At 34.7% G+C, this 15,137-nt stretch overlaps 1 protein-coding gene across 8 annotated transcripts in view; it reads left to right on the top strand.

The window, feature by feature from the left end:
- Positions 1-12,786, top strand: part of LOC309574964 (sodium channel protein type 2 subunit alpha) — a gene marked incomplete at both ends in the record, with an annotated part of 53,320 nt that extends 40,534 nt beyond the window's left edge. For all 8 annotated transcript variants that reach the window (XM_082285008.1, XM_082285006.1, XM_082285004.1 and 5 more), the window contains 8 exons: positions 161-334; positions 2,603-2,725; positions 7,511-7,792; positions 8,339-8,392; positions 9,179-9,320; positions 9,927-10,051; positions 10,216-10,486; positions 11,591-12,786. In XM_082285008.1, coding sequence (XP_082141134.1) covers positions 161-334; positions 2,603-2,725; positions 7,511-7,792; positions 8,339-8,392; positions 9,179-9,320; positions 9,927-10,051; positions 10,216-10,486; positions 11,591-12,786 — 2,367 coding nt within the window. The remainder of the gene's footprint in view (positions 1-160; positions 335-2,602; positions 2,726-7,510; positions 7,793-8,338; positions 8,393-9,178; positions 9,321-9,926; positions 10,052-10,215; positions 10,487-11,590) is intronic.
- Between the last annotated feature and the right edge of the window lie 2,351 nt (positions 12,787-15,137).

The raw sequence follows: 15,137 nt of genomic DNA, 5'->3' as shown, positions 1-15,137 counted from the left end.
TATGAAAAGTGTTAACTGAAAGCCAAAGTTATACTTGAGGGAAAGATACATGCCTTATCATCAAGTATATATTTTCAATGCAAATTTTTTCCTGACCATTCTATACCACACTGCAAATTGTGAAGACATTTAATTATATCTTCAAAAATCTTTTTCACAGGCATTTGAAGATATCTACATAGAGCAACGTAAAACTATCAAGACCATGCTGGAATATGCTGACAAAGTTTTCACCTATATCTTCATTCTGGAAATGCTTTTAAAATGGGTGGCTTATGGCTTTCAAACCTATTTCACCAATGCGTGGTGCTGGCTGGACTTCCTGATTGTTGATGTATGTATTCATTTTCATGTGCTGTATGACAGGCTCTAAAAATCAGAATATTATGTTTTCAGGATAAGATATCTATTCTATTTAATGAAAACTCTATTTTAACTGTTGTGGTGGTATGGTTTATAATTTGGTTCAGAAAGGAAAAAATATTTGGACATACTTATTTCTCTAGAGGTATTTTGTTGAAATTCTCTAGTTTTATGAAGTTGTAATGCTTTCTGGAAATGATGCTTTTTGCTTTTTTTTTTTTTTTTTTTTTTGGTGGTATATAAGGGATGCTGCTCATCCCCTTCAGTTTTTGTTAGGTATGGAAGCAATTTCTTAAACTGTTTCTAATATTCTAATCAATTACTGTAGTTTCATTAGTTAGGCAATTAACCACTGAAATTTTCCTGTGGGTGTAATGAATTTTGCCTTATTTAAAGTAATTAATTCCAAGTTTAGTGTCTTTAAAGATACAGTAGCTCAAGTTGATGAAGAGATTAGTATGAGACATTTTAAGGTCTGATTCAAGTGTCCTGTCACTCAATAATATGAAAGGAATATGTGCAATATGAAAGGAAAATACTGCTAGGAATTGTCAGTTCCATGGTACTATTCAGTACTCTCACATTTTTCACTGTATCATGGGGGTAACCTCAAAGAGACACTTCAGAGAACCATAGATGAGTCCCCTTGGAATGGGTTCCCACATGATTTTCCAAAGGTTGCACTACCAAGGAGCAGATACACATTGTCTGAAGGAGACCTAGTGAGAAGTGCATTCTAATTTCAAGTCTACATGCTCAACAAAGTATGTACAGTACTGGGTAGCATAAATGGAAGACTACAGATCTTTAACCATATAGAAAATATTCATTTCCCTTCCATCCCCAATAGTCTGAGTTACCCTTGTCTGTGCTAAAAGGCATCTCTCAGTTCCACAGGTGTAATTCCTATGGAATGCAAGCTAAGAATATGTCTTAAACCACCTATTTGCACATTACGAAAAGCAGCAGAATTCTGTAGAAATTGCTAAATAACTCCCTAAAACTACAGTGATAGGTAATGAGGTTTTTACTACACAGAGCTTGGAAAACACTATAAGTGGTAAATCCAGACCAGCATTGCAAATCCTATGGTAAGACATGACTATATGCACATCTAGTATTTTATGATTGAGTCTGTACCTTTGTGAAACATATATTGGCTCAATCATCAGATGTGTAAATTGCCATGAGCAGTAGAGCTTCCATTTATCAACAAATACTTAATTCTTATTTGATAATCTGTGTTTTAGTTACTTCTGTCAGTACTACTCGCTGACCCTTGTAAGTAGCTTTGTTAGTTTTCTATGTCAACCTTACCCTGGTGAAATTAAAAAAAAAATCTGAAGCATTCTTTTTAATCTGTAGTCAGGGGATTGAGATAAAAAACCAAAAAGAACAATTTCGAGATGTAGGAATTGAGAGAATAGGAAGGATGGAAGGGAAAGGCATTAAATGGACAGACATAGAAGGTGATTTGTTTTATTTTTAATTTATTAGGGCCCTCCTTCCCAATGGCTATTAGAAATACATTTCCAAGGATTATTGATGAAAGATAATTGTATTATTTATTTTACAGCTATTCTAGTTTATTTACTCATCTGCCTGCAGACCAGACCAGCGTTTTGCAAGACAGAATTGATGAAGTGGTTAAAGGAGTCACAGGGAATGTAATGAAGTGTGGATATGCCTAAAAATGAAGCTTCTACCATTGTCTAACAAACAGTTGGTTCTCAGTCTTGATTAGTCTGGTTAAATCTGAACAGCACTGGTATCTATGGCTGTTGAATAAGATTTTCTGGACACTAGAAAGTTACATTTGACCAAAAGCAAGGTCTGGATGTGGTTTTTGAGAGCATTTACATTCTCATCAAGTTCTGAAGATATCATGGGAAGTCCTGACCTAAATTGTCCATTCCAATTCACCCAAGCTTTTGGGTGTTTTGTTTTTGCATGTGACTTCATTTTTCTTTAAATCCCACCAAGTGTTGACTGGTTTATGTGAATTTAGAAGGCACTTTTATACCATTCTACCAACATGATTTCATCAACAGGTATTTAGAATATACTTTTATTCTATTTTGTCTGACATAAAGATCTTTCTGCATTATAGAGGGTTTCCTGGAGAAAGAGGTCCAGCCTTGAATCTTCTTGAGAAGTTCAGGGCCCACATCATTCCCACCACATGTATCGGAAGGATATAAAGATGAATGAGCAATATTGCCTTTCTGTTTTTGTGTAGGTCTCTTTGGTTAGCTTAACAGCTAATGCCTTGGGCTACTCAGAACTTGGTGCGATTAAGTCCCTTAGGACACTAAGAGCTTTGAGACCTCTAAGAGCCTTGTCGCGATTTGAAGGGATGAGGGTAAGACAACATGAAAGAATCTGAAATAATGCATGCATCCACAGAAACAATGCATGCAGAATAATCAATGGCCAATCCATGCAGAAATGCTACCCTACCATCCTATATATTTCACATTTATCACTAACATATAAGCAAAAGGCTTCATCTGCTTATATGAATTCATGTGTTATTGCACATACTGTTACACTTAATGAGGCTCCTTGGCCTTTCACCATTTTTCATATTTTCATGGAGGGCCCAAGGATTTATCAACTGCATGGATTTATGCAGTGTTACTGAATTTATCCTATACAATTACATACTGCTATAGTCAGAACAGTTTAAAAAATCTCCAATACTGCCTCTTAAAAGTGTGTGCACATACACCCATGTATGCATGCACATGTGTATTTTGTACCAGTTTAGACTACCATACATAGTCTATATCTTTTAACATAGTATTCTGTGTATATAAATTGGGAACGTCTTTTAGAACTTAAAGTTCTGTAATTACTTTGTATGTTAATAAGTAAATTGGCACTATTAAAACACCTCTCTTTCATATTAGAACTACTGCATTCTATTTAAGAAAACTTTTCTAGCATATCAAAGATCGAGCTGGTTTTGTGATTTCTGGTTGCTTACTGCTTTCCATATTGATTGTAAAATGTTGATTATAATCTATAGAGCACTAAGCAGCCTGAAAACATGTTAGATTTTTGCTGGTATATTTGAGAAGTTACTGTCCCTAGCTGCTCATTATCACCGTATCAGCTACCACAGCTGAGACCCTCAGGGCACATTCCGTCTGTCTCTGCAAAGTCGAAGTGATGAGCATAGATCACTTCTTTGGTGCACTGAAATGGACAAAGACCTGATGTACTCTGCTATGACTCGAAAGCTCTAGAAATGTTTCTCTTAGGGGTAGTAGTGAACAACCAGATATGGTAGATATTTCTAGCCACAGGAAGATGTCTGGCTTACACTTTCAGGGTCCATCTGTCTCTCTTGGACATACTGCCATAGTGGGCATCAGCAGATGCACCAGAACTGGAACCCTACTGCCATAATTAAAAGGGATCCCTGTGTGAGCTCCCTCCTGTGATCACTATTCTTTGGCACCCCAGGTGATAAGCTGATTAGCTAATTTGTAAGTCAACTACAAATTGGTGAGCTTCTGAAGAAAATGTCATGCTCTGTGTGTGTGGAGAGTAAGTGAAGAGACTTCAACCAAAAAGGAAATGGACTTTGATAAAATGTTATAAATTCAAACAGGAAATAGCATTTCCTTGTCTCCAACAAATTTCTGGACCTTTACTAAAGCAAATTTGAAAATTGGGATGTTTATATCAGAGGTAAGGCCTGTCCAAAGCATCAGTATTATCTCACTAAAACCACATTAACTGTTGGGTTGGGGTTCTTTTGTGACAAAGATTAGCAAAACAAAAACAACAAAATAAAAATATTTCAAATTTTATATGCACAGTAAATTGCTTAAGTGGCAATTTTTTATTGCAAGGGAAAAACCAATAACCTTGTCATGAAGGTTTATGGGTAATTGTCAATCCCATGACTTCCATGTTGGTGTAAACTTTACCTATGGCTTTGATCCTGCTCTGCCAACTGTATCTCTTTGTACAATACCCAGATGAGGAGGAGATTTATGAGTTTAGCAAAAAACCAATAAAAAGTAGTGGATGAAGTTATATTTCTTAAGACTAGAAATGTGACCTGTAGTTTCATTAGTTAGGCAATTAACCACTGAAATTTTCCTATGGGTGTAATGAATTTTGCCTTATTTAAAGTAATTAATTCCAAATTTAGTGTCTTTAAAGATACAGTAGCTCAAGTTGATGAAGAGATTAGTATGAGAACATTTTAAGGTCTGATTCATGGAAATTCACATGCCTGTTCATAACATAATCATTCCATTGGTGTTTATCATGTATGAACTGAAAATATGACAATACAGTACCATGCATATATTTGCAGAGACACTTAAATTTGCTTCCATTGAGCATTATACTTCCCATATACAAGCAGGAAATCCTTTTCAATACATACAAAAATTTTAACTCACTGTACTATTCTCTAGGATTAGGACTTGTGCCTGCCCAAACTAGTAATTAATAAAAAAAAATTGCCCTTATGAAAAACGTGATTTTTTTTTTTTCCTGCATCTTCCTACCAATGTTATTGCTAGGAAAGATATACTTTAATTTGCACTTGGTATTTCATTAAAATAGCTGGTGGGAATATAATTAATCTGTCCCTGCTCTGTCCCAAGCAGTATCACTCACTGCTGTATGATGCTAGGCACATAATACCTTTTTCTTTCAACCAGAAAACAAAGGGTTTGATGCCTTTCTTATGCTTCCCCTACTTTCATCTGCTGTCAGGCCTAGCCCCCTTTTCTCACACTCTTACAACCAGTGGAAGCTGGAAGGTGTCTGGATCAGTGTTTTCAGTGATGCTCAACCATATGTTTTGAGTTTCTTCAGATGATTCATATCACAAACTGGTTCTCTATAGCTTCAGGACTCAGACTAAAACCAGAGAAAGTAGGTCAGCTGTAGAAATCCAGCAATTAAAGAAAGAACATGACTGGACCTGCAGCTGCAGCAGAAAGAGGAACAGAACTCTTGGGTGTACTGAGACTGAAAGCTCAAGGACAAATATTTTCACTTCATTAACTATCCCTTTATATCTCAAGAATCATTCCTGATGGATGATATTATTACATTTAAGAATATTTAAGAATATTTCTTAAGTAGAAGAATTGAGATAACTTTCAATTTAAAAAAACCTAATATATTTGGAAAATATTCCCAAATTGGGAAAAAATTATCTTTTCATTTATTATTCTGGTCAAGCTTGCTTTAAGAATAAGTGTGTTCATGATTTACCAATTTGAACTAATTCAGCATTGTTATTAGACTGTTCATTTGCATAGGTCAGACAATGCCTTATGGCCTTCCATGGTCATGTGGTTTACAATGCTATGTACAAGCTTGTCAACATAAGACAGCACTGTTGAAATAGAAGAGATTTATCCATCAGTCAGGGAATCCTCTCTACCCAGATGCTGACTTATATAATTCTATATTACTTTTGCTTATTAATTTATAACAGGTATAGCTAAGGAGATTTTTAGTATGATTAAGAAACAGTTCTGATTTTTTTTAAATTTCCCCACTAGAAATAACCACTTATTAAAACATTTGATTTAAAATATGTGGAAAAATGTACAAACAAACAAAGAAGCATGGAAGGTTTGGACTTTATGCACCATTCTGCACTTTTCTAGAGTCATGGAGTAGTTTACATTGAAAGGAACCTCATTTGATTCAGCTCCTAAATTTAATAGAACAACAATTTCACTGAAGTCCTATAGTCTCTCAAATGTTGTCCAAAGAATGTATCACCCACAAGAGCTAGTGTTTTGGCAGGAACGGGGCCCCTGAAAGTAAACCAGGAATTTCTCCTTTCCTTCAGCCCAATTCTACTTTATAGTACATGTGATGGTGGTTCATCACCTATCTAACATTCAAAGGGTTTATTTTCTGTTCTGTAAAAGGGCAAGGAATGAAAGCCGATCTACCTGGATGACTAATTTTAAAATTCATTGATTCTATGGATGTTATTAGTTGCAGATATAACTGTAATGCCAAAATCGTTCATAGACCTTCACTACATATTTGTATTTCAAACAGAAAGTAGTTTATTATGCTAGAGGATCTGCCCTAGTACCTACATCATATAAACTAAATGAATTATAAACAAGCCCATCAAAGTAATAGGTAGTGTTCTGCATTAAAAAAAAAAAACAACAACAAAACAAACAACAAAAAAGCAAACTTCACTAAATTTTAAGGGTCTGATTCAGTTGTTTTGGCAAAGCTGGCAGCAGTGCTCTATATTTAAAAATTTTTATATTCTTAGAATTATTTACAGAGAGATTTAAAATAAGAATTAACTTATTTAACATAATTGATTCCATCATTAAATTAATAATTCTCATTCATAATGGACCTACTTTCTCCCAATTTTTATTTTCCTTAGTGTTTTATTTTCATTCTGGCATGTTTTTAATCATTGCTCATCATCACACATGAATTCATTTTCACATTTTTCTTTCCTGAAGCCTGATTTTTCCCAAAATTCAGTTGGGAATTAAATCAAGTCTCTTTTTCAAGTTTTATCTGCCACTTGCCTGAACACTAACAGCTCTGGTGTGTTCAGATACTCAGTAGCTTTCCTGGTTTGAACATTTCTACTTTTCTGATTCTATATGTAAACATCCAAATGAACATCACTGGGTTTTATTTTTAAAAAGACTCAAAGTTACTTTCAGTTAGAAATTTACTCAGTAATAGATTTGAACTTACTTGGATTTGTTTATCCAGTAAACATGTAATATAAAAAATTTGGTTTGTTTGATTCAATCAGTGATTATAATTATTATGCTTTTGCAGACATACATTAAGTAAATATTCTAAAAAGCACTGATAAATACTACTTCTTCCTTTTTTTTTTTTCAGTTTAACTGGTTGGTTTTTATTATTCCCATTCTTTAAAGCTATCATTTGCTACTATTTGTATTTTTTCCTTCAAATTATGTTGACATTTTATCTTTTCTCTATACTGCTTTTCTGACTTGTTACTCCCAACAATTAAAGAAGTGTAACACAGATATTAGAATTACAATAGCATGTTACATTTGAGAAAGGCTGATGAAGCATTTGTAAGATACTGGTGCCTGTGTTCTTACAGTGTCTCTCTTCGGTTTCATTTGTACTCCAGGTGGTGGTGAATGCCCTGTTAGGAGCAATTCCATCTATTATGAATGTGCTTCTTGTTTGCCTTATATTCTGGCTGATCTTTAGTATCATGGGAGTAAATCTATTTGCTGGAAAGTTTTACTACTGTGTTAACACTACAACCGATGAGAGATTTGATATCAGCCAAATCAACAACTTTAGTCAATGTGAGGAGCTCATACAAAACAATGAAACTGCCCGGTGGAAGAATGTGAAGGTTAACTTTGATAATGTAGGCCTTGGTTACCTTTCTCTGCTCCAAGTGGTAAGTCACTAGTCCTTAATTTCTATTTCTCTTTCTATATCTCTGTTGTTTACTTGTAACAGTTAAAAGTTTTTTACTTTTTTTTTTTTTATTTAGAAATTTTGTCTCTCACTTCCTGGTTTGAATTATGAAGTGTGGGATAAATTCGTGACTCTACAGAAATAACACAAAGCCTAGAGGCTATACTGACTATGAGAAAAAAAAATGTAATTCAAACCTAATACACCTTAGCTGCATTGAATCTGTATCAAGTAAACCTGTAATGCTGATGCACAAAGAAAATACCTTTTACATCAGATATTATTCACAATAGACAAAAGTTCTTAATGGATGCTGTGTCCTCTATAGTCAGATATTAGACTTGGCTTGCAATTCTTGTACATGAATAAAACATACAATAGAAGGCAAGAGTCAGCTATTAGCATTGCACTCTGCTGGTTTCTATGATGAGGACTAAAGACACTTAGTCTTCAGCTCCTAAAAAATTCTTCTGACAAGCCATTTTCCAGGAAAAGTGTGACCTAAACACCTGTGTTCTTTTTATAGGCTACGTTTAAAGGATGGATGGATATCATGTACGCAGCTGTGGATTCTCGTAATGTAAGTATAGTCCCTTGACTCCATTTGTTTTGATTGTATGAGCTCCAAGATTTGAGAATGCAATTTTCACATCTTTCAGAAATAACAGTAAAAATGAAAGAACAAAGAGTTACTATAATTTTGTAGTTAAAGAAAATGGAAACTATGGGAAAAATACAAGAAATGAGGAAAGCAGAGGAGCAGTCCTAAAGGATTCCATGGTCTCTATGGTACAGTTGAATCAAAATTCCTCAATCCTACAACAGATTTACCTATTGCCATGAAATACCTTTTCATTGCCATGAAATACCTTTTCCTCCTCTCATTATGCATTGAGCCATTACATAGCTGTACCAAGAAAATATGCTTAGTATAAACATGGCCTGGATGCCTCTCTTCCATAATCCTGTGCAGTTTCCTAAGTGTCCATAGCAGTGAAATCTCCACAAGCCCACAACTGGGGCTCCCACAAGATCTACAGAAAATTCTGCAAATGTAAAGCTTGGTGTTTCTGGTTGTCTGTACACTCAGACAGGTGGAATGTTGCTAGTTTAAATCAATTGTGTTTTCAGTATTTATTCTACATTCATACAGGCCAGTTACAATTTTAAAAATGAAATATCAAGTTTGATAATAAAGTCTTTTTTCAAGAATGCAACTTCTTGTGGATTGAAGATCAGTGGAATGGATATGTCAGAACTTGACCGTAAGAAGCAAAGGTCACAATCATAGAGCCCTAAATTCAATCGAGCAGATATTTTGCGGTCACTGTTAAACTAATGCATAGGTTCTATGCCTTTTTTGCAGGTTTTGGATCAGCCTAAGTATGAAGATAACCTGTACATGTATCTTTACTTTGTCATCTTTATCATCTTTGGATCATTTTTTACCTTGAACCTTTTTATTGGTGTCATCATAGACAATTTCAACCAGCAGAAAAAGAAGATAAGTACCTCGTTATTCTGAAAAGAAAGTAAAAAAACCCCTTATTTTTGGTCCACTGATGACAATTTTATTCATAAGGTTTTTTTATGATAAATTAGTTAAGAGCTCTGAATAGTAAATACATTAAATTATTAAAGCTTACTGTTTGGCTTGATGAGGGTTTGATGGACAAGTGACAGCATATGACTCTCCATGGCTAGTGAAATACTCAATGTCATCTTTGTAAAGATCTGGATTTGAGACTGCAGCCTATAATTGAGTCATAAAAAGGCTAACCATTGAAATAGCAAAATGTAGCTTGAAAAATTCTTTGCTATACTACCTTCATGTCACAGAGCTCAGCAGTGTAGATTTCTGAACTTTGATAATAAACATTGTATTATCTTTATTTGTACGCTCTTTAGTCTTTGCATTTTGTCAACACTGTTTCAAAAGGTATCATTGTTCCAGCTGCCAAACTTAACACTTTGTGTAGCTTAATACTTAATATAAAGATTATAAAAGAGGATTTTTATGTCTGTCTTAAATTTTCCCACAGATGAGAATGTGAACAAGAGTGATTATTAGTATTATTTATAAGTAATCAATAAAGATACATGATTGTAACCAGTTTTTTTCTCTTTGGTTTACTTTGGAGGTCAAGACATTTTTATGACAGAAGAACAGAAGAAATACTACAATGCAATGAAAAAATTGGGTTCAAAGAAACCACAAAAGCCTATACCTCGACCAGCAGTAAGAATAAAAATATTTTCTGTTATTTTTACATCTATTTAAAAATTGGATTTTTCCAATTATGCCTTAGGCTGAAATAAGTTGTAAGCTAAAAAAAAATGTGATATTAGAAAAGACTTATTAATCTGAAATACCGTTTTTTTCTCTGTCTTCTGCCACAACAGAACAAATTCCAAGGCATGGTCTTTGATTTTGTAACAAAACAAGCATTTGATATCAGTATCATGATACTTATCTGCCTTAATATGGTCACAATGATGGTAGAAACAGATGATCAGAGTGAAGACATGGAAAACATTTTGTATTGGATTAACCTGGTGTTTATCGTACTTTTCACTGGAGAATTTGTCCTGAAATTGATTTCACTTCGTCATTACTACTTTACTATAGGTTGGAATATTTTTGATTTTGTGGTTGTCATTCTCTCCATAGTAGGTAAGAGTAACGCATTTTTATGCAATGTCTAATTCTGTGTAAACTGCAATATTTTTGGCGTGTAAAATCTATTTATATTTTGGTTTAAATTCATCACTAGAAAGTCTTATCCATAGGATAACTGAAAAGTATGGTAAGAATGTTTTTAAGCAAGAGGCTTCACACATTCCTACTTTTTTATTGGTTGAAATTAGATCTTTATTCTGAACTCAGTAGAGATTCCTATGCATACATGAAAGGTAATTTTGATATAAACTCACAGTGACAGTTGCAGGTGAAAGAGTCCAGCCATCCAAAATCTGAGAGCAAAATCTGCCTGACACTATTATTAGGGTATCATGCATGCACCCCAGACAGCAGGGTAAAACCCTTTGCTTACTTCAGTTTTGTTTTATCCTGAGAGGCTTTGTGCCTGAGCTGGAGTGAGCACTGCAGAAGCAGAGCTGAAGCAGATGTGGTAACAAATAATTACTCACTAATTGCTTTTTCTAGAGCAGCAAACTTGAAAGAACTTGAGTAAAAATTGTGTTATTTAAACTTTTAAGTACTCCTTAATATGCAAATCAGTTTTGCTATTTTTGTATCGAAAAAGCTATTTTTCTGCTTTGAGGCGCATAATATAGTGTTCAATTCTTCTACTCTTCTGTGAGTTATGAAAACCTTTTTATCAGTTTGTTTCTGTTCAGAATTTCTCTGTCATTAATAATAAACTTGTGTTCATGTTATTTTATGTATGATTAAGAAGTTGCAGTTCTCTTCAAATATACATATTTTCTTTGAATAGCCTAACTTGATTGCATGACATTTTAATACTGCTGTGCATATGATCTTTCTTCAGATTAACTGAGATTATTTTTGTTACAATTAAACAAATGGGGATTCCTCTGATCTCAGCATTCACTAACATACATATCCTAGTTATTAGTTTTTCCTAAAAAAGTATACCAAACAAAAGGTTTTGTAAAAACAACTGAATGGCTAATTACTAAAAATCTGTTTAAATATCCTACTCTTCTTAAAGTTCTACAATGCTTGTAGAATATATCTTTAGCAGTGGTTTTAAAATGTAATAATATTCTTTACTGATTTAACTTGTTTTTCTAGGTATGTTCTTAGCTGAGATGATTGAGAAGTACTTTGTATCCCCCACACTATTCAGAGTCATCCGACTTGCCAGAATCGGTCGAATCCTGCGCCTCATTAAAGGCGCTAAGGGAATCCGCACTCTGCTTTTTGCTCTGATGATGTCTCTTCCTGCTTTGTTCAACATTGGGCTGCTGCTCTTCCTGGTCATGTTCATCTATGCGATATTTGGCATGTCCAACTTTGCCTATGTCAAGAGGGAAGTTGGGATTGATGACATGTTCAACTTTGAAACCTTTGGCAACAGCATGATCTGCCTGTTTCAGATCACCACGTCCGCGGGCTGGGATGGTTTGCTCGCCCCGATCCTTAACAGTGGGGAGCCAGACTGTGACCCCCATAAAGATCATCCAGGGAGTTCTGTGAAAGGTGACTGTGGCAACCCTTCTGTTGGGATTTTCTTCTTTGTCAGCTACATTATCATATCCTTTCTGGTAGTGGTGAACATGTACATCGCTGTGATTTTGGAGAACTTCAGTGTTGCTACTGAAGAAAGCGCTGAACCCTTGAGTGAGGATGACTTTGAGATGTTCTATGAAGTCTGGGAGAAGTTTGATCCTGATGCAACACAATTCATAGAGTTCAGTAAATTATCAGATTTTGCAGCTTCATTAGATCCACCTCTTCTCATAGCAAAACCAAACAAAGTCCAGCTTATTGCAATGGATCTGCCCATGGTGAGCGGTGACAGAATTCACTGCCTTGACATCTTGTTTGCTTTCACAAAGCGTGTATTGGGGGAAAGTGGGGAGATGGACGCCCTCAGAATACAGATGGAAGATCGGTTTATGGCAGCCAATCCTTCTAAAGTCTCCTATGAACCAATTACAACCACATTGAAACGAAAACAGGAGGAGGTGTCTGCTGTCATCATTCAGCGTGCTTACAGACGTCACCTTTTAAGGCAAAAAGTCAAAAAAGTATCATGTATATTTAGTCAGGATAAAGGTAAAGAGGAAGATGATCTGCCCATGAAAGAAGATATGATTATGGATAAACTCAATGAGAACTCTACTCCAGAAAAAACAGATATGACCCCATCCACAACCTCCCCACCTTCTTATGACAGCGTAACAAAGCCAGACAAGGATAAATATGAAAAAGACAAGTCAGAAAAAGAAGATAAAGGTAAAGACAGCAGGGAAAGTAAAAAGTAACATAGAATGCTGTTTGTGATAAACTGTTTACAGCCTGAAAAAGTATGTATTTGTGTCAACAGGACTCCTGTAGGAGGTACATGCCAAACTGTCAGTTTTTACATATATAGATATATATATAATTATATATATATATATAAGGTCAGTGCCTATAGCAAGACAGTGACCCCTCGTCATCAAACTGCAACTCTGTAAAACAGGGTAACATCTTGACAGGAGGTTGTTGTTTTTAGTACCAGCTGACACTGCTGAAGAGATGATAAAATGGCCAACCAGACTGTAGGGACCAGTTAAAAAAAAAAAAAGGTGCAAACCTATGAATCTCTGTGTTTAACATGAAACACACAGTACAAAAATTGTATCCACTGTTAGCATTTCAACAGTCACATTTGCCATATTTTTACAAAAATCAGTGTTGGTGAACTTATCATTTTTTAATTCACAGGTTGTTTACTATTATATGTGACTATTTTTGTAAATGGGTTTTATGTTGGGGAAGGGGGTATGAGGACCAGGTGTTCTACTCTCGGATTCTCTATAATGTACAGACAGAAGTGATTTGCATGAAGGCATGCTGCACTTGTAGTTCATGCATGGGAAAACATGACGTCACACAAAGCAGCAGTCTGACTACTTCCATGTTTCAGGGTGGCTCTGTATGTTGAGGTGCTTAATAACAGTATCCATCTAGTATCTCATCCAGACAAATCTTAATGTGCCTGTAAAGTCCCATAGAGTCTACAATAATAGAACAGATGTTTTATTTTTTCATAAGTCATTTAACAATAGTTGAACAAACTCTGTGTAAAAATTCTACCGAGGGACATAGAATCCACTTTTAAGTATTCTTCTGCGGAAAACAGTTTACTTGACATTGGGAAATTGAGTTTACCAAAAACCTCCAAAACATAAGGATTATGAAGTTGTTCTGCTTCACCCTGCAGTATCATTTAGCCATCTTCTGCTCTCAGCAAGGTTGACATTGTATGTGTTGATTAAAAAAGTACCCTCTATGTAAATAGTTATTTTATCCCGTGGTGCATGTTTGAGCAAACAAATAATGACATGTGCACAATATTTATTGCATCAAATATGTACCACAGTAAGTGTAATTTGCAAGCTCTCAACAGCTAATAAGAAGTATTCTGTACCATTATAGATAGTTTGGAAGCTATCACTGATGCATGTTTATCTTGCCTTTGCTGCTGTAATTTTACTCCTTCCACTGTTAAGAGTCTAATATGGGAAGCCATATCTCAGTGGTTAAGTGAAATAAATTGTTCAATTGGTCATCATTCTTTCATGACATCAAGCAATAGTTTGCAGCTATTTAAGAGCTTCTTGCTTTGCATTCTAAAATTTTAAGTGACTACTGTACAGTGCATAGTCAGACTGTACAGGATATGTTGCAAACTGCTTAATCTGTTGAAAACTACATGGATAGAATTTTCTAAGAAAATATAAATACTGTAAAAAATACCATTTTATTTTATTTTTCAGCGTTTTGTACATAAAATAAGAAATGAGAATTATCTTCAGGTTGATGTTACTGTCACTTTTGTTACTTTCTATCCATAGCACTTTTTAATTCAAGAACTTCACAAAATAAGAAACAAAGGAAAGAATGGGGTAGCTTTAGGTTTCTGCTTTTTTATTAGTACTGTATTTTTGCACACATTTTAATGTGAAATAAGTTTCAAACTGAGTCCAAAATGCACTTGCTTCCAAATAGATATAACTTGTAATTGAAATGTGGTGGGGAGGATTTGTTTAAAATTCTAGCACTGCCTGCATCAGAAGTTTCAAGGTAGTCTTTTTATTCATGAAATCTTTACCAGTGTTTGTTTACATAGACTATTCTTATTCTTGTTGATTCATGCTGCACTAGAACTGTTCTAAATATAATATGGGATCCACAATGTTCTTTTTCCACAGGAATTAAATAGCAAACTTGTATAATTGATCACATCAGGACATTTTGTGTTTCTTACACAAGCAAAAATTCGATGTTGACTCCTCCTTTTACAAAAATATTGACTTGTGTGTCGGTGAACTGCATGCAGGAAAATGCTATTACCATAAAGAACAGTAAACCACATTACAGTTGAGCCAAAAGAATAAAGACTTCATTTTTTATTGTATATAATGGTTTTGTCTGGTTTTTTTCCCCACTAAAAACTACTGGATATCAAGAGGTGCTATGAAAATAAAATACGAATAAATGAAAGGTTAGAAACAGATTTGTGAAAAGTAAAGAAAAAATGAAGCTGTATGCTTTCTGAAAGATCTTAAACATGATTTGCACTTACACTCTTCAGGTTATTAATCTTATTCAGGATCCTAGTAGGATA

This window comes from Coloeus monedula (assembly GCF_965178545.1).
Source record: "Coloeus monedula genome assembly, chromosome: 7".
NCBI classification, from domain to species: domain Eukaryota; kingdom Metazoa; phylum Chordata; class Aves; order Passeriformes; family Corvidae; genus Coloeus; species Coloeus monedula.
Note: the sequence above shows the minus strand (reverse complement) of the source record. Positions and strands in the feature narration are given on the sequence as shown.